The 23,353-nt window shown below is 45.6% G+C and overlaps 1 protein-coding gene across 2 annotated transcripts in view; it reads right to left on the reverse strand.

Moving 5' to 3' along the window:
• MED15 (mediator complex subunit 15) overlaps positions 1 to 23,353 on the reverse strand; it is a 672,261-nt gene that overhangs the window by 154,056 nt on the left and 494,852 nt on the right. For both annotated transcript variants that reach the window (XM_069619881.1, XM_069619882.1), the window contains exons 9-10: positions 12,281 to 12,423; positions 5,094 to 5,221 (exon numbers count right to left, since the gene is read on the reverse strand). In XM_069619881.1, the coding sequence (XP_069475982.1) occupies positions 5,094 to 5,221; positions 12,281 to 12,423 (271 nt within the window). The remainder of the gene's footprint in view (positions 1 to 5,093; positions 5,222 to 12,280; positions 12,424 to 23,353) is intronic.

Below are 23,353 nucleotides of genomic sequence, written 5' to 3' on the forward strand. Positions count from 1 at the left end.
GAGTAGGAACAGAGGAGGTGGAAGACTGTGTGGTGGCTGAGGTAGAGTGTGCAGTGGGACAGGAGAGATGGATTGAAGAAGAACTTTTGGGTGAGGACTTGAATGAAGCAGTGGACGGTGGATGGCTGGCCAGATCAAGTGCTTGACAAAAGGTTTCAAGCGTGGTGGGAAGTCAATGAGGATCGAAGTCTAATTGAAGGGAAGCTGAGGAGGGGACAGTACTATGTACCTCCAGAGACACTTAAGAGTTGTTTTGGTGGAATTGGCGCATCAAGGGCATCCAGGTGAGGGGGGCAATGAAGAGAAAATTAAGACAAAGTTACTGGTGGTCTGGAATGGACAAGATGGCAGAGAGGTGTGTAAAGGATTGTGCGTCATGTCAATCGAGTGACAAAAGTAGAGTGGTACGGGATACAACCAGGGTTCCCAACACGGTGCCAGGCCAACCCTGGGTAAAATTGGCAGTGGATATTATGGGCCCTATTGCGGGTTTAGGTGATGGGTTCAAGTATTTATTTGTATTGGTGGATTACCACTCCAAGTAGGTGGAATTGGAAGCAGTTAGAGAAGTGACAGCCAAAGATTTGATTTTGTTTTTGGAGCAAATTTTTCTCAAGGAAGGAGTTCCAACTGAGTTGGTGTCTGATAATGGAGTACAGTTTGTGTCGGAGGTGATGGGGACATTTTTGGTTGGTTACAGGATTGCATATACCAGGACGGCATTAAACCATCCTAGAGCCAACAGGTTAGTCGAGAGAGCCAATAGATATTTGAAAGGGGGAATCCAAATGGCAATGCGCATGGGTCAACCGTGGAGGGAGGAGCTTAACCATGTGACCTGGAGCTACGTGACCACACCACACTAGATTACAGGTGTTTCTCCTTTTGTTTCTCTCAAGGGAAGAGAACCTGGGACAAAGCTTTGCCCAGGGTGGTTAGGTCTGGCCTGGTCTATTGTGGTAGACAGAAAGGAGATTATGAGGTTAGTCATGCAAGGACAGGAAAGGAATAAAGAGCAATTTGACAGAAGAGAAGGTGTGAAGGTTCGTGAGTGGAAGGTAGGGGAATTGGTGTGTATTAAAAATCCCAGATCCATAAACAAGTGTGTTGAGATTAGATTTCTTGGCCCCAAGAAGATTGCCGTTGTGAGGAATGGTGTAGTTATTCTTGAGGGTGGTGAGGTATGGTCGAAGAGTAGATTAGCCAGGGCCACTGATGTACATGTGGTGAATTGGGAGAATAAACAAGTTGGAAGTGGAGGTGTGAGAGAAGGTGGTGTGCAAAGAGATGTGGGTGTGGCATCTGGTACGAGTGATACAGTTGTTACTCAGAGAAAGAGAATTATGAAGGAGCCTGGATGGTTGGGAGATTATGTACATTAGTTGCAGTACACTGATATCATACTTTTTCAATAATTTTGTTTTGAGATTGGTAGTATACTATTTAGGTGTTTCTTTTGTTGTTTCTTTTAGGGGGTGAGATATGTAATGATATGGTTTGAATGTATATGCTTGGCATGCGGTCCTGCCTCTGTACCACGAGCCCCTGTTATGATTAGACTGTGGGGGACGCGAGACAGACGCAGACCGTTATGGTTGGAGGTGGAAGTGGCGTTGGGCTCCAGCGGGCCTGTTAAAGGCTTATGAACTTACATCAAGCCTCGATCCCCTTTCTTCAGTGACCGTTTTTGAAAGCCTGGAAAATGATGAATTCAGAACAGCAAACCATTTGTTCCTAGCTCTTACAAGGAAAAAACACAGGCTTCTTTGTACATCATTTATTGGCATTGTTTGAGAGCACAAAATATGCTCTCTTTTTGGTTACTTTCCCTCACCCCCATACAGAAAACTAGGATTCCTTAGTGGCGTTATGACCGCCTACATGTGGGAAGAAAAGGGGCCACACTTGGCCGACATATCACATTTAACAAAAATGTTAAAAGGGATTGAACGGCAACATACCGAAATCACCAAAAAAAGGGCTTGGCACTGGGAGGGAAATCCATTGGCAGTTAAGGGGTTAAGAGTGCATTTCATGTTTGGATTTTGTGGTTTGCTGATGTGTATAATTGTGCTAGTTTGATGCATTTGTTATCCGAACAAACATATATTGTAACAAAGGCATCATAGTAAGACAGACACGTGATCACAGTTCAAGGGAGTTTATTAAACTGTAAAATGGGTAAGATTAACGCCTAATCTAAACCTAAATGTAAGATGGGCGCAAGTGACGACTGTAAAATAATACAGTCCTACCAGGGTCTAGTCAAATAAAAAGGGCCTATGCTAAAAAAAAAAATTAAAAAAAAGATTGCCAATCCTTACCACTATGTTATAAAATATTGTGAGATAACTTTCACAAGAAAAGAGTGTTTACAAAATTATAAATCGGGATGTTATGGCCGGGGTCTCTTGCCCCATGTTTTCTAGCATGGGACAAGGCGGGACTCTTGAGCACAGCACACTCCTGGGCTTCTCTGCCACGAGCGTACAGTTCCTGTTCTCTATATCAGGGCCTTCTGTGCCCAAGTGTCTCCTCATGCAAATTCTCTAGCTTCAGAGTGCCTGATGTGTCAAAGTAACCAAACAAAAGTTCCTTCTGTTAATCTTCACAGTGGGTGATTACCCTTCACCCTTGGATACTCCTCAGCTGGGATTCTATCCTTCTCTCAGTCGTCAGCCTCCCTCAGTCGGGTTCACACCAACCATTCACTGTGGACATCCCTCAGTTAAGTTCACGTAGTTCACTTACCTTCTTCACTGAGTGAGCTTCTCTTCCCTATGCTTTTCTTTTGCCGTCCCCCAGTCGGGTTCACTACTGTCTTCCAATCACAATCACCTCAGTTGTAATATTCAAAAGTCTGTGTTTTTATGTTAAACAAAGCTTTATTCGGAATGATCCTTTATCACATAACACAATCACTATATATATATATATATATATATATATATATATATATATATATTATATAACAAACCACAAACAGTAAATCCACATGAAGATAAAACCAAGTGCTTAAAAGGGAGAAAAAAAATGAAAATTAACATCTGTGGGATTGGTTTCAACCTTTAGAGGAGAGCAGGGATCGCAACCTCAAAACTGCAATATAGAGGACTAAATGACTATGGGAGGAGAGCACAGCTGGCAGCCTCAATGTAGCCCAACAGTAGTTTAAGGCAATGCCTTACAACCTGCTTCTTAAAAGCCATGCGCAGTGAACATACCTTGCAGTGGCAAAAAAAAAACATTCCACTCTAATGTATTAATGAGGAATTGCATTGATTCCCTAGTGGTTCTTAGCACCATGACTAGTAGGATTGGTACTACGTACCTGCGCCTAAGCCCCAATAGGAATGGACAAAGCAATGTAAAATGAGTCAAAGTTTCTTTAGTTTTTTTGCAAAGCAGGAAAACGCCAGTATTGTGAGGCGACCAACCTCGCATATACCAGGCAGTGTACAATATAATCCATCTGAAGCGAACATATAAGGAGCACCCATAGGTTTGGGGGGGGGGGAATGTCTTTTTAACCAATCACACAATGTTCATGTTTGGTCCCCCTCATCCGGGCTCGGACCTTCCAAAGCATTTGCCAATTTTAAACAGACTTCCGAAGGGGGATCATGTCTCGTCGGGTCACTGCTTGCCTATGGCAAGTGCAGGCTTTACAACAGAAACAGTTTGCACGGCAGCCCCCTCAGCCGGGCGCAAAAGCCTGTTTCGCAATCATCAAATCTTCAGCAATGTGTCAAGGACTTTTGATTGTACAAGGGGCTTGGCTTCACCCTTTTATGACCACCTTGACACCTCACGCCACCCTTCCCCTATGCCCTCCTGGTGCTTGTTTTCAATAATTTCGTATTTTCCCATTCTCGTTATTCAGGAGAGGGGTACCAGCTACAGACCCTCCGATGAGCGCCCACGTGGCACTGAACCACCAGCTCTGGTAACAAGTTTGTTCACAACAAAGACCTCTGTTAATTTATCTTCTTAATGTTGCCACTGCAACCTTGAGCCTAACAGTCCGGTCCCCTATTGGGTTCTTCCGACTCACCGGCTGTGCTGAACTTGTTGGCCTTTCTTTTTCGCTGGAGTCAACAACGTTACCACAATGGAAACCATGTCTCCCTACCCTGGCTATCAGTGCGGGAGAGTTCCATGTACCGCTGACATCCGTCACGCCATTCGCCAGCTGCGATTTCCAGTTTTGTATTTCCTTTGTCGGAGGCTTTGCAAACCAGGGTTGAAAAGGCCAAGGTCAACTCCCACCTTGACGTTCTTTCAGGTCGTGCTGCCTTTGTCCTCCGTGTGAACTGCCGTCCTGAAATTGCTGCTTCCTTGTGCATTCGGCCTTGCTCAGAGTGTGCTCTCCTGCTCCGGCTTTTATCCCGATTGGGAAGGGAAAGGGCAGTCAGGTGTGCGTAGTTGTCTGCAATTGCCTGACTCTGCCTGACCCTTGTGTTGGGACATGTCAGGTAAACAGCTCTAGTCCTATTCCGTTGCCGCTCACAGTGTGGGAAAGTGTTTGCGTTGGAAAAGAGGGGTGGGGTGAGTAAAGTTTCAAAATATCCTACTTGGCAGGGTGGGGAAAAGATATAAGGAAGGGGATACAGCGTCTCACCCTTCGGTGTCCCACTTTCACTCCCTGAAGACACCTCATCCATGTTATCCCCCCACACTGGTCCACCCCCAGGAACCGGATCCAACAGCGATGGCCGTGTCCTGGCCTCCTGGATGACAGATACCCGGGGACTAGTGAGTGAGACACCTTCAGGTTTCTCACAATATGATAAATACATGGATCAAATTGATAGGATGTATAATGTCTGCATTTTGCATTAAGTATTATATGTAGTATTTACTTGTAAGTATTTTGCATCAACAATCAAATAACTTTCTGAAATTGGCCTGGCGTTGCACTATATTTAATGGTTGACCTATTTACCTTGAATTATATTGAAATATTTTGGAATTTGGACTAGATTATCTATATTATAAAAATGACCTGTGGCGTAATGCTGCCAAGATGCAACTCTACCCTTGTTCACATTACCTTTGCTCTGATGCTACTCTCTGCAAATCTGTAACATTACCTGGTGTGTTAAGAGGCCCTGGGGAGGGAACGCTGAAATTCTGTGGGGTGCGCGCTGCAGCCGGGCTCTGCGATGGCTGTGGTGAGGGGCTTGGCATGAAACTTCCCGGGGATGGAGCTGGCCCAGAGCTAAATAAAATCAAAGGAAACATGAAATGATTAACAGTCTTCAATAATTATAGGTAAGAAACGCAATATAGAATAACCCATGATCCACAGTTTCCAAATAAATACAACATGGGAAAATTCCTGTCGCTTTAACTTCCTCACAAAGAAAACTAATCCAATCTTGTGAAAGGGGTAAAATGGTGACGAGGCGCATCCACTAAATAGGATGGTATTGTCACTTAGTGGTCTAATGCAACTTCTACATGAGCCTGTGTAACATACATAGTTCATAGGATAGTAAGTCAAGAGATAAACACTTAACCATGTTAAACCAAGTACAATGTAAAAGAGTAATGCCTGTTGTAAGCACTAACAAATTTAGTTTACCAAGAAACAGTATAAACATTCCACTATAACGGTTGACAGCATTCTTTTTTAACATTACCCGCTGTATTTTTCTCCCATGGGTATCAGTGTCCAATCCACCTCAACTACTGTCATCGGCATAGCCATTTGTAAAAACTATCCTTCAGTATTTCCTCACAAGAATGGGGACGACCAATTACGATGTGCCTTATGCACTTGCTGTTCAGTGCCAGTCTGGTCAAATCCCAGCTACTCTAGGACAAGGTAGCCGACATCAGGGAGATCACCCAACCCACATCAGCTAGCAGATGAGGTGATTAACTTGGATATTCCAAAGTCTTAATTCATTGAATGTGGAATCACCCCCGAGTCACAACATATACATAGTCACATGGAGACATCAGAAACATCAAAGAAGAAGAAGAACAAGTTACTTTCTTACCTGGTAACGTTCTTTCGATGGGATGGTCCGACGACGTATTCCATATCTATGACATGTAATCACCACAGCTGTGCTGCTTCGGAAACTTTTTTCTGCGTCCTGCGTCGATGCGCCGTCGTCGAGGACCTCCTCCGACGTCCGACGTCATCCGATGTGATAAGTAGGACGCCCGTAGCCTCAGTTGTAGTTTTTTCCCCCAGAACGTGTGACATAAGTCAACTGCCAGTCAGACACAAAGCCTTGCGGAACGTAAGCTGCAATCGCAAAAGAAATTCTGCAGCGGGAAAGGCAGGGCGGGAGCGATATGGAATACGTCGTCGGACCATCCCATCGAAAGAACGTTACCAGGTAAGAAAGTAACTTGTTCTTCGAGGGCATTGGGTCCTCCGACGTATTCCATATCTATGACAGACTCCCAAAGCAGTACCAGAGCAAGGAGGAGGGAATTTAGAAACAAAATTTAGAATAGCCAATCAAATAGCAGAGCAAAGGACCGCCTTGCCAAAGGCCAGATCCTGCCCTCGGATGGAATCGGGGGAATAGTGACGTACAAATGTATGTACTGAAGCCCAGGTGGCTGCATCACAGATGTTGCGAATAGGAACACCCCTCTGCAGTGCAGCAGATGCAGCCACACCCCTGGTAGAATGGGCCCGCAAGCCAGCCGGTGGGTCCTTACCCGCCAAACGGTAACACTCCGAGATGGCTAAAATAATCTAGCGAGACAAAGTCTGTTTCGTCACAGCTTGCCCCAAACGCTTCCCAGCGTAACCAATAAAGAGTTGATCGTCCACTCTGACCCGGGACATGCGTGAAACATAAAAGCTTAAAGCTAACCTAGGATCAAGCCTATGGAGCCTCTCCTCTTCCTTACCAGGATGCGGAGGAGGATAGAATGCCGGAAGAACAACCTTCTGGGCCAAATGAAATACCGACACTACCTTCGGAAGAAAAGAAGGACGAACACGAAGGACAACCGTGTCCTTGTGAAATACAGTGAAGGGAGGCTTAACTGAAAGTGCCTGTAACTCACTCACTCTGCGAGCGGAAGTAACCGCAACTAAAAACACAGTTTTCAGAGTTAACAGCCTCAAAGGGCAAGAATGTAAAGGCTCAAACGGAGCACCCATAAAAAACCTAAGAACAAGGTTTAAATCCCAACCAGGCACCAGGAAAGGTGACGGAGGGAACACATTAGTGAGCCCTTTCAGAAACTGTGAAATTAAAGGGATTTTAAAGTAAGAACACTCTTCAGACGAGCGCTTAAAGATGGACAGCGCCGCCAGGTAACCTTTAATGGTACCCACTTGCAAGCCCCTGTGGGCCAAAGAAAGTAAAAAGGACAGAACCATGGGGATGTCACATGCAAAAGGATCCACATTCTGAACTCTGCACCAGTCGCAGAACTTACGCCAACGGCAACGGTACAGAGACTTTGTTGCTGGCCTTCGGGCCGAAAGCAACACCTCCACCACGTCTTCAGGGAGGTCCCAATCCTTATACCTCAACCTCTCAGAAGCCAAGCGTGAAGGTTGAGGGATCCGACCTCTGGATGGAGAACCTGACCCCCCCTCCCGTGAGAGCAGATCGTCTCGGTAGGGAAGACGACGTGGAGGGCAGATGGACAAGTCGAGAAGGTCCGGGTACCACGTCCTCCGAGCCCACGCCGGAGCAATGAGGATCATCCGGGAACCGAACTTCCGTAACCTCCGCAGCACTTGCGGGATGACGGGGACTGGAGGAAACGCGTACAGCAGCGGGAATGACCACTCCACCACGAACGCGTCTCCTAAGGCTCCTTTTGGAGGAAATTCCCGCGAGCAAAAACTTTCGCACTTCCGGTTGACACTGGAGGCGAAAAGATCCACTTGAGGGGTCCCCCAAAGGGCGAAGATCTCCAGGAGAATCGCCTGAGCCAACTCCCACTCGTGAGAGATCGCGCTCTGCCTGCTCAGAGCGTCCGCCGTCACGTTTTCGGCTCCGGCCAGATGAACTGCCGAGATCGAAACATACTGCTGGATGGCCCAGAACTCGAGCTGCATCGCCTCCCTGCACAGAGGAAGTGACCCTGCCCCCCCCTTTTTGTTGAGGTAGTGCATGGCCACTGTGTTGTCCGTCAGGATCAGGACATTCTTCCCTCGCACAGACGGCAGAAAAGCCTTCAGGGCTAGCCTGACGGCCCTCAGCTCCAACAGATTGATATGGAGTCTGGACTCCGACGGAGACCAACGACCGCTGACTGTCAGCCCGTTGGCATGAGCTCCCCATCCCGTGAGGGATGCATCCGTCACGATCGTCACCTCTGGCCAGGGAAGCCAAAATGGAGCCCCCTTCATCAAGTTGCCTTCGACGGCCCATCATAGAAGGTCCCGGGCTACCGAGGACGGCACCTGAATCGAGTCCGACATCCTGCCGGAGGACTGCGACCATTGCGTCTTGAGTGCCCACTGCAAAGATCTCATCCGCAGGCGAGCCTCTGGCACCAGAAGAATGCAGGATGCCATGAGGCCGAGCAACCTCAAGAACTCGAACGCTGGGAGCGTCTGGGCATGCTGAAACTTGTGCACCATCTGCTGAATGTGAAGAGCCCTCACCTGGGGAGGAAAACACTGCCCCAGGGAAGTGTCGAGCACTGCTCCGATGTACTGGAGCCGCTGTGTTGGCGTCAAATGGGACTTCTTTAAATTGAGGGAGAAGCCCAGCCTGTGAAGGGAGCGACAGGTGACCGATAGATGATCCAGGACTTGCTCGGGAGAGCTCCCCCTGATCAACCAATCGTCCAGGTAGGGGTAGACGTGAATCCCCCTTGCCTGAGATGCGCTGCCACCACCACCATGAGCTTGGTGAAGTCAATCCGAACGGCAGGACCCGAAACTGAAAGTGCGAGTCGCCAACCGCGAACCTCAGGTACTTCTTGTGCTTGGGATGGATCGGCACATGGAAGTAAGCATCCTTGAGGTTGAGTGACACCAACCAGTCCTGAAGCTGAAGGGCCTGGAGGACTTGAGAGAGAGTAACCATCTTGAACTTGTCCTTCCTGAGGAGTTTGTTCAAACCGCGCAAGTCCATGATGGGTCTCAATCCCCCGTCTCTCTTGGAAATCAAAAAATAAGGGGAATACCATCCCTTGTTCCTCTCCGCTACAGGCACCAGATCTATGGCGCCTTTCTCCAGCAGGGCTTGAATTTCCTGCGCAAGGAGCGGATCCGGACACCGCAAAGAGAGGTTCCCCGGTGGATTGTCGTGAGGCCTGTGCCGAAAGGGAAGACAGTAGCCGTGGGTTATGATCTCCAGAACCCACACATCTGAAGTAATGGCTTGCCACTCTACAAGATGCTGCGCCAGCCTTCCCCCAACCGGCGAACCATGGGACATGGCCTCATGACTGAGTGGGAGCGGCTGCGGCGTTACCGGAGGGCAAAGAGGCAACTGCCCGAGCGGTCTTGGCACCACGGGTACCCTGTCGTCCACCTCTGGTACCCCTGTGTTGGCCTCTTTGACTGCCAGCTCCTCTCGCTTTACTGAAGGAAGAGTAATAGCGAAAGGAACCACCCCTCCACTGCTGTCCCCTAGGACGAAAAGGCAGAGGTTGGCGAACTGCAGCGCCCAACGACTTCGCTGCAGCTTTCGAGGTCTGCAACCTCTCAAGGCTCTCGACAGCCTTGCTGCCAAAAAGGTGCTCACCGTCAAAGGGCATGTTGAGGAGCCGGGACTGCACATCCGGAGCAAACCCCGACTTCCGCAACCACGCAAACCTGCGTATCATGGTGCTCGCCGCCATGGACCTACTGACGCATTCAGCTAAGTCCAAACCCGACTGAACGGACTCACACATGGCATCCTTACCATCCTGGACCATAGCAAGGAAACCATCCCGTTCCTCCCCTTCGGGAATATGTTCAGCCGCTAACGCAACACAGTTCCACAGAGAGTGCGTGAAACGCGACAAGGCACAAATGGAGTTGGCCGCCTGAAGCGCCATACCACCAGAAGAAAACACTTTCTTCGCCCAGCCATCAAAACATTTGTCGTCCCTATCAGGAAGGATGGTAGGGTACGACGCCTGCTTCGCCGGGGCCGTGGCCGCCTGCACCACCAAACTCTCCGGAGTGGGGTGCCTGGTCAAGTAGCAGGGGTTGCCACTGGCTGGACGGTATTTTCGCGACAAGGATCTGCCCACCGCCGGGAGACTCTCCGGAGCAGTCCAAGCCGCCGCCACCCTTCTCTGTAAAGCCATATGGAACAGCAGAACCGGGTCAGTTGGGGGACCAACATCAAGGATGTCCGTCAGATCATCCTGCACAAACTCCCCTGGGGGAGCAGACCATCCCAAGTACTCAGAAACCCTAGCCATAAGGCACCGGTACGAGGAATCAGCATGAGAGCCAGGCTCAGGCCTACAAAACTCCACCTCCGGAGAGGTGTCCAGTCCACTGGCATAATGCAGTGACTGTCTCAACTCGTCAAACTGACTATGGCCCGAGACAATTTCATCCGGAACCTGACTAGGAACCAGGCCATCAGAATCCTCATCCGCCTCTGAAATATAGTCCAGGTGGCGAAAAGAAGGCACCCTAGAGTGCTTGCTCTTAACCAGAGCCTTCCTAGGGGGTCCACCCGTGCCACGGGGTGCCTCCGACACGAAAGGCGTCGATGGCGTCGAGCGAATCGGGAGAACCGGCATCGGCGCCGAGAGGATCGGCGTCGACGTCAGATGCAGCGCCTCCAGAATCGGCGGCGTCGACACAGCCCTCGAGGCCGGAGCCCCGAGCGTGTCCCTCGACGACCTGAGCGTCGACGGCATCGACGACTTCCTTGGAGCCAGAGCCTCGAGAAAGCCTGTCGACGCCCTCGACGCCTCAGACGTCAATGCCTTCTTCGAAGACCTCACAGGTGCACACGGTCTCGAACGCGTCGAGGACCGGGACCTGGAACAGGTACGTCGAGAACGAGTCCCCTTGTCCGAACGGGACCTCTCCCGTGACTCGTGCCGACCACTCTTGCGAGCGGCGTCTCTCGACCTCACACGACCGACCCCACTCGGGGGCGCGGACGGCTGAGTACCCTGCGACTCAAGAATCGCCAGCATCTTCTTCCCGAAGGAAGCCCATTCCTCCGGCGTCGCACGGCTGGAGGGGTAAGCGACGTGCCGGGCAGAGTCCTCCGAAGAGGACCTGGAAGACGACCGGTGTCGGCGCTTCCGAGAATGCCTCGAAGAGGCTGAGGAGTGGCGAGACCGACTCCTAGAAGGAGACCCACGAGACTTCCGACGATGACGCGGAGAGTCACCCCTCGAATCATCCGTCGAAAGCCCCGCAGACTTCGACTTCCGGGGCTTGGACACCCGACCTACCGACAACTTCTTCTTACGTTCGCGTAAGGCTTTGGACGTGAGCGACTGGCAGTCGATACTGTCATCCGTGTCGTGGGCCTCCCCGAGGCACCAGAGGCAGGCGTCGTGCGAGTCCGTCACCGACATCTTGGACCCACACTCCCCGCACTTCTTGAAACCCGGACGCGGGGTCGAAGACGAAGTAGAAGACATCTTCTGAAGGATTTTCACAAAACGAACAGGTTCGAAGAACCGAGAAGAACAGAACTCCAGAGGCGTTTAAACCGAGAAACACGAAGCAACACGTTCGCGGAAAAAACGGAACTGAGGCTACGGGCGTCGTGCGTCCAACTTATCACATCGGACGAGGTCCTCGATGACGGCGCATCGACGCAGGACGCAGACGCCGAAAAAAGTTTCCGAAGCAGCACAGCTGTGGTGATTAAATGTCATAGATATGGAATACGTCGGAGGACCCAATCCCCTCGAATAGATATTCCAGAGAAACACCCCCTGGTAGATAATGCAGTAATGTTCACAGTTGAAACAACTTTGCATTCACAATTCAGTTTAAAAAAAAATCTTTAATAGTGATTTCACTACTGTACTGTAATTTCAAGAATGTGTATTTCTAATAATTCACAGTAAACTGCTTCTTCACGAGGCAGCGTGACATAGGAGACAGAACCTAACTTTTAAATATTGGTTATTGTCAGGTGTGGAGCCGGCCATTCCAATTGAGTGTTTTACATGGAATGTAAAAGTTGGATACTAATTTCTAATAAAAAAAAGAATGTTCTTTTAGTCACATTTTCAGTGCTGAGTGCACTTCCAAGTTGCTCTTAAGTGGGAGCACCAGGATATCTAGCCAACTATTAAAAACTTCTTTGAATAATAGGTCCATCCACAGGAGTACATGAGAAAGGAAGGGTTGACTCACCTGACATTAGAGTTTGGCTGTGAAATAGGCTGTCCAGGTTGCGGGGATGGCTGGGGCTGAGGAGGGGGTGGCATGGACTGTGGGGTGTGCACTTGCTGAATTGGGGAAGGCGAAGACATTGAGCTAACATTGTTTTGGCTGAGCTGAAAAGAGAAGACAAAACGCTGAAGGTAAGAAAATTGGGACTGTTGTATACAAGGCTATACAAGATGAAATTTAAAAGGTTTCCTTTGATCACTAAATATTATTATTAAAACTGAAAATGGAATAATCCATTGAATAACTCTGCCAATGAGACCAACACTGATTAGCCATTGTGCTGCTACCATGGGGGTACAGGGCATCTACAGCTAAACTAGAAATAAAACCGGTTATTTTAGTCAACCCAAGAATGCAAGAACAATACAAAAGGAACAAGGCATCCCTTTATTTAACTCACCCTAATAACTTCTAAAATAACATTCAGGGTGCACTACTTCATCTCTTTATGACATAAACTAGGCATTCTAGCACCCATGAAATCAACCCCAAAAGTGTACTAGATCGTCCCAGATGTTAGGTGTTGCTTTTCGATCTGTAGGCAATTTGTACGATTTAAAATATTTCCCAATATTGGGGAATAATTGTTCCTTCCCTTTTGTACAATGCTTAAAACAAACATATACCGACCATAATCGCCATTATGATTGGCTATTTATAACGCGCTTAATACTCAGAGGTATCCAAGCGCAGACCCGGGGTTCGAACCTGTGTTGCTCCATGTCATCTTGCTCCCAAGGTGAGCGCATTTTCCCTGAGCTATCCTCCCGAGCTATCCACCCAAACATTCACTTCACTTATTGCCAGCACAACACCACCAAAACTTGAAAAATTTGAACATTGAATATCTTGTGACATTTATATACACATGAGCTTGGCTTCACACAGTCGGGAAAGGAGGTGGACTTGAACAGTGGGTAAAATGCAACCGGCCATCGAATACATTAGAGTAAGCTGGGCAGGTGGTTTTTGCCATATGTTGCCCTGTGAGTCCAAGGCTACTTGCGTTATTGGAAAGCACATCTGGTATAGAGGTTCGCTGGCAGAAGGTAAGTAATAGGTTCCAGTAAGGCTTCCTTAAACCAATTCTGTAGGTCAACATATGCTTGGGATTCCAGTTCTTCTAGAAGATAACATTAGCAGACGGTCTACATTTATTGTCAATGACCACACATTCAATGGAAGCTCCCACATTCTGAGTTTGAGGTCTTCTTCCGGGACAAAAGATGTGGATTCACTATTGAATCCACAAATCTATTCATACTCTTCTTTTGTGGTCATGGGTCTGACAAGCCGTTAGAGGAAAAATATGTTAAATGGGTAAACCAAAAGGAAAAAACCCAGAAATGTACAGGGACACTGCCTAAGAGCATTAGTTTAGGACATTGTTCCAGACCCAAATAGGAGTTAATATTAATAAGAGTTCCCACCACACAGATCATACACTTGCTTTGTAAATTGCTAGGCACAGGATAGAAATAGATTAAATGCGCTGGAGTAAAACTTAGTTTGTGAGTGTCCAGAATCACAGAGTAAGCAGCAAACTCTGGTGAATGAGGAACTAGTAAACAGCACACTACAAACCTTACCTCCTCAAGAGATGCAAACAATGAACTATTTTATAGATTGACTATTATGCTCCAAATGTTTTCTAGATGTGTTTATTGCTTTGCGTTGCATGTAATCCAGAATAGGCGTCCCCAGCACCATGAACCCAGGGGAGAACCAAAACAAAACAAACCCACCAAGGGGGAGAGAGGGTTCATGCAAACAGAACCATAGAATAATTCAGTGGAATATACTTCCCACGGTGAGGGAGCTAAACGAGGGGATAGATCAGGTCAAGGAACATGGAGAAGTATTCAAACAATCTTTAATAAACACATATTCAATTATCGTACAAGTAAAAACAGCATAAAAACACATGATTAATGCTGGACGTATCCAGTTGAAGTGCATATTATTTTACTACACATCCTAGGATGTAAGTATAAGCGCATTGTGCATAACTTAATTAAAAAAATACATAACATCCATAGACAGCAAAAACATCCTCAATTGGTACTCGATCTATGTTCACACAAGACACGCAGGTCAACAACAATCAATATTTCCTGCGGAGTGGAAAAGGTTATACCTTAATCAAGCCCAACATTTCTTTGTAGAAAACAGGCAACAACAAAATCTGTGCTTGTCTCCAATCTGACCAAAGTAGTCAACAACCGGTACCTAGTACAGCTCCCAAACGTATCGTGGGCTGTACTGGTATCTGAACAAAGGTAGTTTCGACAATAAAGTAACAGTGTCTAAGCTGTCAGTCTCTCACCATAGCAGGAGAGAGAAAGCTTGACAATCGTCTTCCTCAGGACAGGGCAGATTAGATAATTCTAAAATCTAAACATACAAATTCTCTACATTTAAATATTCAAGAGCCATCTACGGCCATGTAATACTAAAGGTATCATTGAAATTATTTGATGTGTCCAATCTTCTTCCAATGGTTCTTCCTTAATTCGCCCAGATGTTCAACATAGTCCATCTGCGAAGGTAAGAATTCCTATTAAATGTATTCGAAAAGTAACCATCAAAGTAAAGAAAGAAATTTTATTTCTCTTGGTGGTACACCCCTAGAGTAGTGTCCGGGTGCACAGTAATTCTGGTTAGATGGGAAGAGAGAATATCTCATCGGCTGGTAGTCTTGTGCAGACCAGATCCGCGTCGGCATACAAGACGTAATCCACGGCGGTCATGGGGCTGTCGCCGTAATAGAGCCGGGTTCCTCAAGCTATCGCCGGCTCCGTGTGTAGAATGGAAGCCGTATCGAGGTGCAGCTCAAATCATTGCTTTGCGTTGCGGCAGAGGGATCAACAGAAGCCAAGATATATGGTACACAATTACAACAAAAGAAATATAGGTGCTAGGTTCCGAATGGATGGGTGCACAAGAATGAAAGCTGCTTATGATCATGATCATCAGTCCTTTCTTCTCTCCCCTAGGTCACTGTCTTCTTGGCGGTAAATAATCTCACAGTCTCTGGGGTTGCAAGTGCCCCTGCACTTGTTGCTAGGTAGCTCTAGCTTTGAGCAGACTTTCTTGCCTTTCTGTGTACTGTTCACGATGTTGTGCTGTTCTTCATGGACTGATGTAAAACTTGTCACCACTACCCCTAATGCTGTGGGCTATCTTGAAGGGGAGTGTGGGGCGGGCATGGCGGTGGCGGTTTGGTATGAAGCGCTAGGAAAAGTAAGCAGGCCTGTACATTCTCATGGAAGGGAAGGCTGATGCCCGTTAAGAATTTCTTGGTTTGGGTTGGTATTATTGATTTGGAAACTCACGTGATGTAGAACGTGTACTGTGACATATATGTGTACTTTGCACTCGGTGGCTAGGTTCCAGTTATCAGCCAGTCATTTATGTATGCGACAAAGTACAGTGACATCAAACATAGACCAGATAGAAAATATGGTTCCCAAAAGCTTTGACTTTTTGCCCTTGTGAAAATGCAAATTATTAGGTCAAGATGTGTGCATGAAACTAAATTGTGGTCCAAATTGTCATGTACTAGATGTATTCAATTTCTAGGATTAACTAAAAAGTCAGTACTCCTCATGAAGAGCCGCAAAAGGGTCCAAAGCAAATGTTCCCTCATTTCTTTAAAAGCCCGAGTTCTGGTCCCTCCTGCAGACTTAACAAAACAAACAGATGTAGGGGTATGTTAGGACAGTTTTTCTAAAGTCCTCCCCAGAATTCATAAAAACCATACCTGAGGCAGTACATAAGCTCCACTCTTAGTACAAGGCTGTACCACCTGAGAATGTGGAGCAATGGACAGAGCAGCCAGTCTTATTTTAGGAGGGAGCGAGGGCTGTAGCTTGGTACAAAGAAATTGTAGCATACATATGGTCCAAAGAAACACTGAAACACTACTTGTTGTGAATATAAAGTGTTTATTTAAATACAAGTAGGCCCAGATAAATCTTGGTGAAATAAGTACTAGAACATATATAAACACATTCATTAAAAAACTCAATACCTATGTTATGCAAACCAAGGTATAATCTTATTTATAGGAGCAAGAAGCACGTCAAGGTCAAACCTAAGGTTATACATTCAGGAGAGTAATATACTATACTTTGGGAATAAGACCAGGTTAGATATACATTTAGAATACAATCAGTATTTCAAGGGTAGTTGACCTGGTCAGTCATGCAGTGACACTCAGTTATGAAATCACATAATAAACCAACCTTGTTACAAGTATGCTCTTTGTAACATTACTAAGGAAATCAGGGAAAGCAAACCTCTATCACACTTTAGGAAAGACAATTTATTTCAAGGTAAGTAATTGACCTATCTAATAGCTAGTTATACCCAGTATACTTTTGTTATATTAAACTCCACATTTTAAGTTCACAACATTAAGTAATGAACAAAATCCACTGTTACATTTAAAAGTAGATCCCTCCACCCCCAGACACCCTCAGCAACAGCTACAAATAGATATAACAGGTATACCTTTAAGACGTGTATAATAGCAATTCAGGGAAGCACAACCCACCCAGGGTTACAAGTTTAGAAGAGCAACAGCTAATCAATGTAAGACCTATATACTTTTAAGAGAGGCTACACGCAACTCTTAAGACAAGTATTAGCTCAAAGACTGTTTTAGATCTGTATAAACTAGACCAGGGTAAGTAGAACCCTACGACACACTTTAAGAACGATCATGTTATTCAAGGCAGGTAAGCCCTATTGGTGAGCTTTTACACTCGTCATACAGTTACCACACTAACTTCATTAGCAAGTATGTTTACACTTGTTATATTTTCAAGGCAGAATCCTTTTCTTATCCAGTCCTTCCCTAGTCTATTGCACGAGTTCTCTCAGAGGCAGAAGAGGGACCCTAGTGGTCTAGGTGCCAGCTGTAGGCAGGTTGAGATAGGGTTCAGTTGCAGGAAAGTCAGAGTTCCAGAGGATATCTTCTTTAACAAGTATTCCTTTTCAGAGTTGGTTAAGTGTCCAAGGACTTCTGATAAAGGCTCCCTATATGCGTTTGAGCATTAGGCCTTGGCAAGTGTATGGGCGAACTCCCAACCACACAAATCAAACCACTCAGCCTCACAAGATGCACACCAGACTTAAGGTAAGTATTACCCAAACCCACACAGTACCTTAGGGGAAAGGAAGAGCTTCGGAGCGGATGTCTTCTATCAGAATGGTGGCCCTTCTGTGCATTACCGGGATGATTTAACAGCCTGCGAGTGATAAGACTAATAAGCCACTAAGGTAAAACCACTGCCACCAGCCATTCAGGTAAATTTCCAATTTTAACAGAAATGCTACTGGTAAGTAAGCAAGGGGATACACTATCGCCCCACGCACATCACATAAGGTGGGGTGTGCTGGCTCACTATATAAAAAGTAAAGGGGATGAAAATCCCTCTTTACGCCTGGGAACAGTGGTTCACCAAAGTAAATTAAAGAGCCCAAGCCTAAGCCCAAAAGTTATAGGAGAATATAACTCCAATCATACGCTATTGAGACACATAAAACTGTTACCCATAGAAGGAGTAAAAGACTAGGTGAGAGGGGGGGGGGGGGACTTTTTAGGGTAGTTTTCCTAAAGTCCAACTGGTAGTAAGACCTTTAGTAAACTATCGCAGTGGTTTGTAGATCCCCCAACTCTTAGCATCAGTCTGTACTAAATCAGGACCTTGGTAGAATGGCAGAGCAGTCAGGCTTATCTCAAGAGGAAGATGTGAGCTGTAGGTAAGTACACAATCTAGTTAGACAGGCACAGCAAAGACGCACTTACACTTATAAGTTACATAAAAGTATATATTTATTATATTTACACCAGCACCACATTAAGTACTTCATACTTTTATACTAGAATACTTGATAATACACTTTAAAGGGCACTTTTGTGTTCGTTACATTTGTAGCAACACTAGAAAGGGAAAAGACAATGTTATCATATTATTGGTTATTAAGCACTCGTGGTTTTCAACGGTTTATACAGTAACGCATTTACTCTGCAAACACATATAGTAAAGGGAGGAAAATAGTTAATTATTGTAACATGAGCTTAGTTCAAGGTTCTAGAGACGGTTTATTTGTATAGTAAGTATTTTAAGTCCTAAAACGCAACCCTAGCTAAAAGGCAGTTCAGAGAGGGCTTGAAGTCTTGACAAGCAGCGAATTATGAAAAGTTCCTGCGGATTTCTTCCAGTGTCTAGTATTATTGAAGCAGAAAATTAACAACTAACAAGGGAGTCCTTAAAATGGACCCGAGAAGGGGACACAAGCAGAGGCTTGGGTCAGAGGTAAGAGTGGATTGCCCTGGACACCTCTAAATGCACTCCAATGCTCTAGGGCGACTTCTTGGAATCGGGTAAGCAATACCTTTTTCCCCCACAGTGCCTTAGGTTAGAAGATAATGTTTGTGCTGGATGGTCTGCAATGTTGCAGCTCTGGACCAGACATCTGGATTCCTTGGTCTGATGACTGAAGTCAGGACAATGGACGGGATCTCTTAGCAGCATGCTCAAGGGAGGACCTGTAGCATGGGTTCACTCTGCAGTTTTAGTGCCTTTTCTGCAGCACCATCAAAGGACAAGGATCGCCCAGTCAATCTTCTTCGCTTTCCGCAGTCCCTCACTCGGATGAGGGGGTCTGGGTGAGTTGGATTGGATCTCTGGAGTGTCCTTACAGTTTCAGCAAAGATTTGGACGGATTTGGCCTTGCCACGACAATGTACTCGAAATGGGCAGCAGGTCTCCTGGTATTGGGGTTCTGCAGCTTTGGAAACTCCTAGGATCTCAGGAGATGGGTTGTTCCCACCAGCCAAAGGGATAGGAGTCCTCTTCGGAGCTCCTCTGTCGCACAGAAAACGAGGTCAGGACAGCAGTGGTTGCTTCACAGTGTTGCAAAGTGTCTGCAGGCTTCTCTGGTCGTCTTGTTCGGTTACTTCAGCTTCCAGAGGTCTACTTGTTTTTCACTCCAGAAGGCTCACCTTTTATACAGTTCCAGCACACAATCTTGAGCCGAACATAGTCCGGTCGACTACCAAGTTCTTCCGACTCACCAGCTGTGCTGAACTCGTTGGCGGTTATTTTGCCGCTGGAGTCAAGGACGGTACCATGATAGCAACCACGTCTCCCTGCCCTTGCAAATCAGTGTGGGAGGGTGCCATGTACTTCTGACATCAGCCACACCATGGACCAGCTGCGATTCCCAGTCTTAAGTTTCTTTCATCTGAGGCTTTGCATGTCTGGGTGGATAAGGGCAAGAGCAACTCCCTCCTTGATGTCCTTTCAGGTCTCATCACCTTTCTCCCCTTTTGAACTGCCTGCAGGCCCCTAGACATGGATCACATGGGTAGACCCCGTGTGAAAGGGCAAAGGAAGGAATCTGATGACGGTAAGCACCCTTAAAGGGCACCACCTACTAGTACCAGACGGGAACCAGGCAGGAGTACCGTTTCAGCTAGAGGCAGAAAGGAAAGGATATGTTCTTCCAGTAAAGTAAACTCTTCAACAGATAAGTACTAGATCTAGCCCTTGTAGTGGGATATGTTAAGTTCCCTTGAAACCAGTTCTGGTGGTCTGTGTGCTGCAAGGCTAACTCGGGATACCTATAGGATGTGTACTGTATTTGATCTAGATCCCTCCAAATGTTATAGAGTTTCAAACCAGTCTCCTGGCTTGATGCCAGGTGTCTTCATATATGTAAACAGGAGTTTCGCTGGCAATCCTCCAGGTCCTACCACTGTAAAGTTGGTGATGAGATCTCCAACACTTCCTTCCCGTAACTACCTGGTTACTGCGCTGCAGCAGTTTACAGGTATTGGGACATCAAAATGTGGGTTAGCCATTATAATATCTGTTAGCTAGAGTATTTACTTGAAGAGACACCCTGCTCTTCACTAGAGAGTGTGTATTCTTTGTAACATTAGGCCTGTAGCAACCCCTGCCCTTCTAGGCTCTCCTATTCCAATCAGTGTCTTGCCTGGGCCTGGTACCATCTCTTTCTACGGATATAGTTCTGCTATGAAAGGTCTCCCTTTCTTCTTCAGCGGGGGGGCATGCTGGAGCCCTTATCCTTCCCTTTCTGCCTCTAGCTGAGAAGGTAGCTCCTCTTCAGTAGCCAAGTAGGGAGAACATTCTTAGGGTGTAGCTCCTGTCGCAGTGGCCAAACGTGAAGTGTTTTCTATTAGCCCTACCTCCAGAGCCTTCCCTAGACTCCCAGGTAAGTGTTCAAGAACACCCCCCCCCCCACCAGCAGGGGCTGTGGTAGGAGTAGGGGGTAGGGAAAAACATGTACCTGCATCAGTAGATCAGTTACATAAGAGCCATTGTCCTCCTTTTTAAGGAGCTGTGTGGATGAGGACTCGTCAACACTAAATAATTCCACAGTAACAGCTTCCTGTCCTACCACTCTGTGCTGTTGTGTAGCCCCCTTATACACCAGATTAATTGGACTGAAGGTACATCACCTTAAAAAATGTCATTTTAATTTGAACAAAATACAATTTCTATATAAACATAAAACAATTAACAAAACAATCTCATTTTCACAGTCTTGATTCATCCTAATTAAATGAATATGAAGGAAACATTACCATAAACAAAAGAGAAATCATGACTTCAACAACTGATCTCTCAACTTTGTTTTAAAACAGACCTATTCTACTAATCTGCAATCATGTGTCAACATTTTAACTATGTTTCTAGAACCAATTTGTTATCCATAACACAACATTGAATCAATATAAATAGCGTGTTCCATTGGTTCTGTCTTCAGGACACTCCTTATTTCCACCATGTTGTTGTATTTGACGTGTTGTATATTCAAAGCATGTTATACTTCAAGACAATCTAAAACCAAACATACATATAGATATGTCATCACCATGTACCAACAGTTTATATCATGTAAAAATATTTTGGGAAAATACTCAAACAACTAACCTGAAATTCCTTTTCAGAGTGTGAGGATCTGTTAATTCTGATTTTTTCGGTATTCAAAATCTAATACCAAGCTTGGTTTTCCACAGCTAAGAGAAACAAGCCATATATATTTCTTTTTCATTTCCGAGTTTGATTATTGGTCACTTCTATTAAACTAATTTTAAAAGTAACGTTGAATTTCTACTTTTCATATTATCTTTTAGCCCACTTTATTTAGATGGTGCTTGCAAATGCCAAAGTTGCCTAAGTTGGTGCTTAAACAACTCAATTAAGTGTTGCCCATGTTTAATTATGGTCTGGTTGTCAGCCAAGTATCATGCATCTTATGTTTCAAATTACCTTAAAGTGCCGGTTCACAATACGCAGTATTTTCTTGTTTTTCTTATTGTACGCAACCAGCGTCGCGGGATAAGTCTCCTGTCTACTACCTCACCTATCATTGAGGAAAAAGCGAAAAGCGTAGGGTAAAGAATCATGTCTATATATTGATTGAGATGTTCGATTCTCTATGCACTATCTATACTCACAGCGAACGTTCCTGACTGTACGCCGTTTGTATCCCTTTTAGAGTGATGATTCCAACCCACTTTCATAGGTAATGGTGCTCTTCCTGCCCCTTCCTGTGTTGCTGCTGCATCGGTCCTCCATGACACAATGATCGTATGTATCAGGTTAAGCAATTCATACTTTCTAGATCAAAAACAATGTTCAAACTACTTTTGTTTCATTTCTTACCCGGGCATCTCAGTCCTTTCGGCTTCTCAAACCTCTTTGTAGTTTCACGGTCAAAAGAGGATTGGATTGCCTACTTATCAGTGACATTTCTTAATATACGTCGCTGTGTGCAATTACGTGTGTACAATGTCAATGTACGGGTGCCATTATGATATGGCCTGAGATAGTGTTTTCCATATTACAGCGTCATTTTGATATGGTCCGAGATAGAGTTTTTCCATGTTGTAATATTACAATTGATTTTCTCGTGTGGCACTAGAAATTTAATACATTTCTCTATTTGATCAGCCATGGACTAGTCCAGCAGCAGATGTATTTATAAAATGGCATGATCTATTAGCGCTTGCACAAAATGAATTAGTGTTCTCAATGGACCGGCCTCCTTATCTCTTCAATTTGTTTTTTATTCATTTTTGCTCCATCTTATATGACCTGTAATGTGATTAAGGTCTCTATGGACACATTTAGACTATCTTTTACAGTGTTAAGATCATCTATCAATTTTTGTTCAAGTTTCCTTAATTTCAGATCTCCGTCTCCTCCTCTTGGATGTGGTCCTACTGTTTGAATGATGACCCGCCGGATTTCCTCATGGCCATGTTTTGCGGCTTTAAAGTGGGCTACCAGTGGTTTGTCGGCCACAGTGTTCTTTACAAAAGACCTATGCTCATAAATTTGCTGTCTTATGGGCCTTTTAGTTTTACCAATGTACCATAAATTGCAAGGGCACTTAATGCTGTATACGGCCCATTTCGTATTACCATTGGTGAAGGCCTTTAATTCCCATCTTCGGCCCTTTAGGTCTATCTCTTTGGTATTGGTGGTCGGACAGCACACCAAACAATTCGTGCATTTGAAATGTCCCGTTACAGGTTGCAAGTTCCTTAAGGTCAATTGTGTCAAATTTGTTTTTAAGTCTGCCACCTTATAGGTGTGGACTAACTTGTCCCGTAAGTTGGGCATCCGTTTAAATGCGAAACAGGGTTTGGTAATTGAGAAATCCTCTGTATTATTCATACCCCAATTCTTTAATATACTCCTGCGGAGTTCATTGCTTATGGGTAAGAACGTGGAGATGCAAGTTATTTAATCTTTTTTAACTTGTTATTGCTTGATTAGACAATCCTTTCTATTTGTGTTTCAGACTTATTTCAAAGATCTCTGAATCACATGTGCAGGGTATCCTCGTTCTTTGAGTCTTGTCGAAAAAACGTTTGCTGTTCTCATCAAAATACTCTTTAAGGCGGCAATTCCATCTTATCCGCAAGAATTGTCGATGCGGCAAATTTTCCCGCAAGCTCGCTGGATGGAAACTATTGTACAGTAA

The sequence above is a fragment of the Ambystoma mexicanum genome, chromosome 10, assembly GCF_040938575.1.
Source record: "Ambystoma mexicanum isolate Mex_15411 chromosome 10, UKY_AmexF1_1, whole genome shotgun sequence".
Classification (NCBI taxonomy): Eukaryota; Metazoa; Chordata; class Amphibia; order Caudata; family Ambystomatidae; genus Ambystoma; species Ambystoma mexicanum.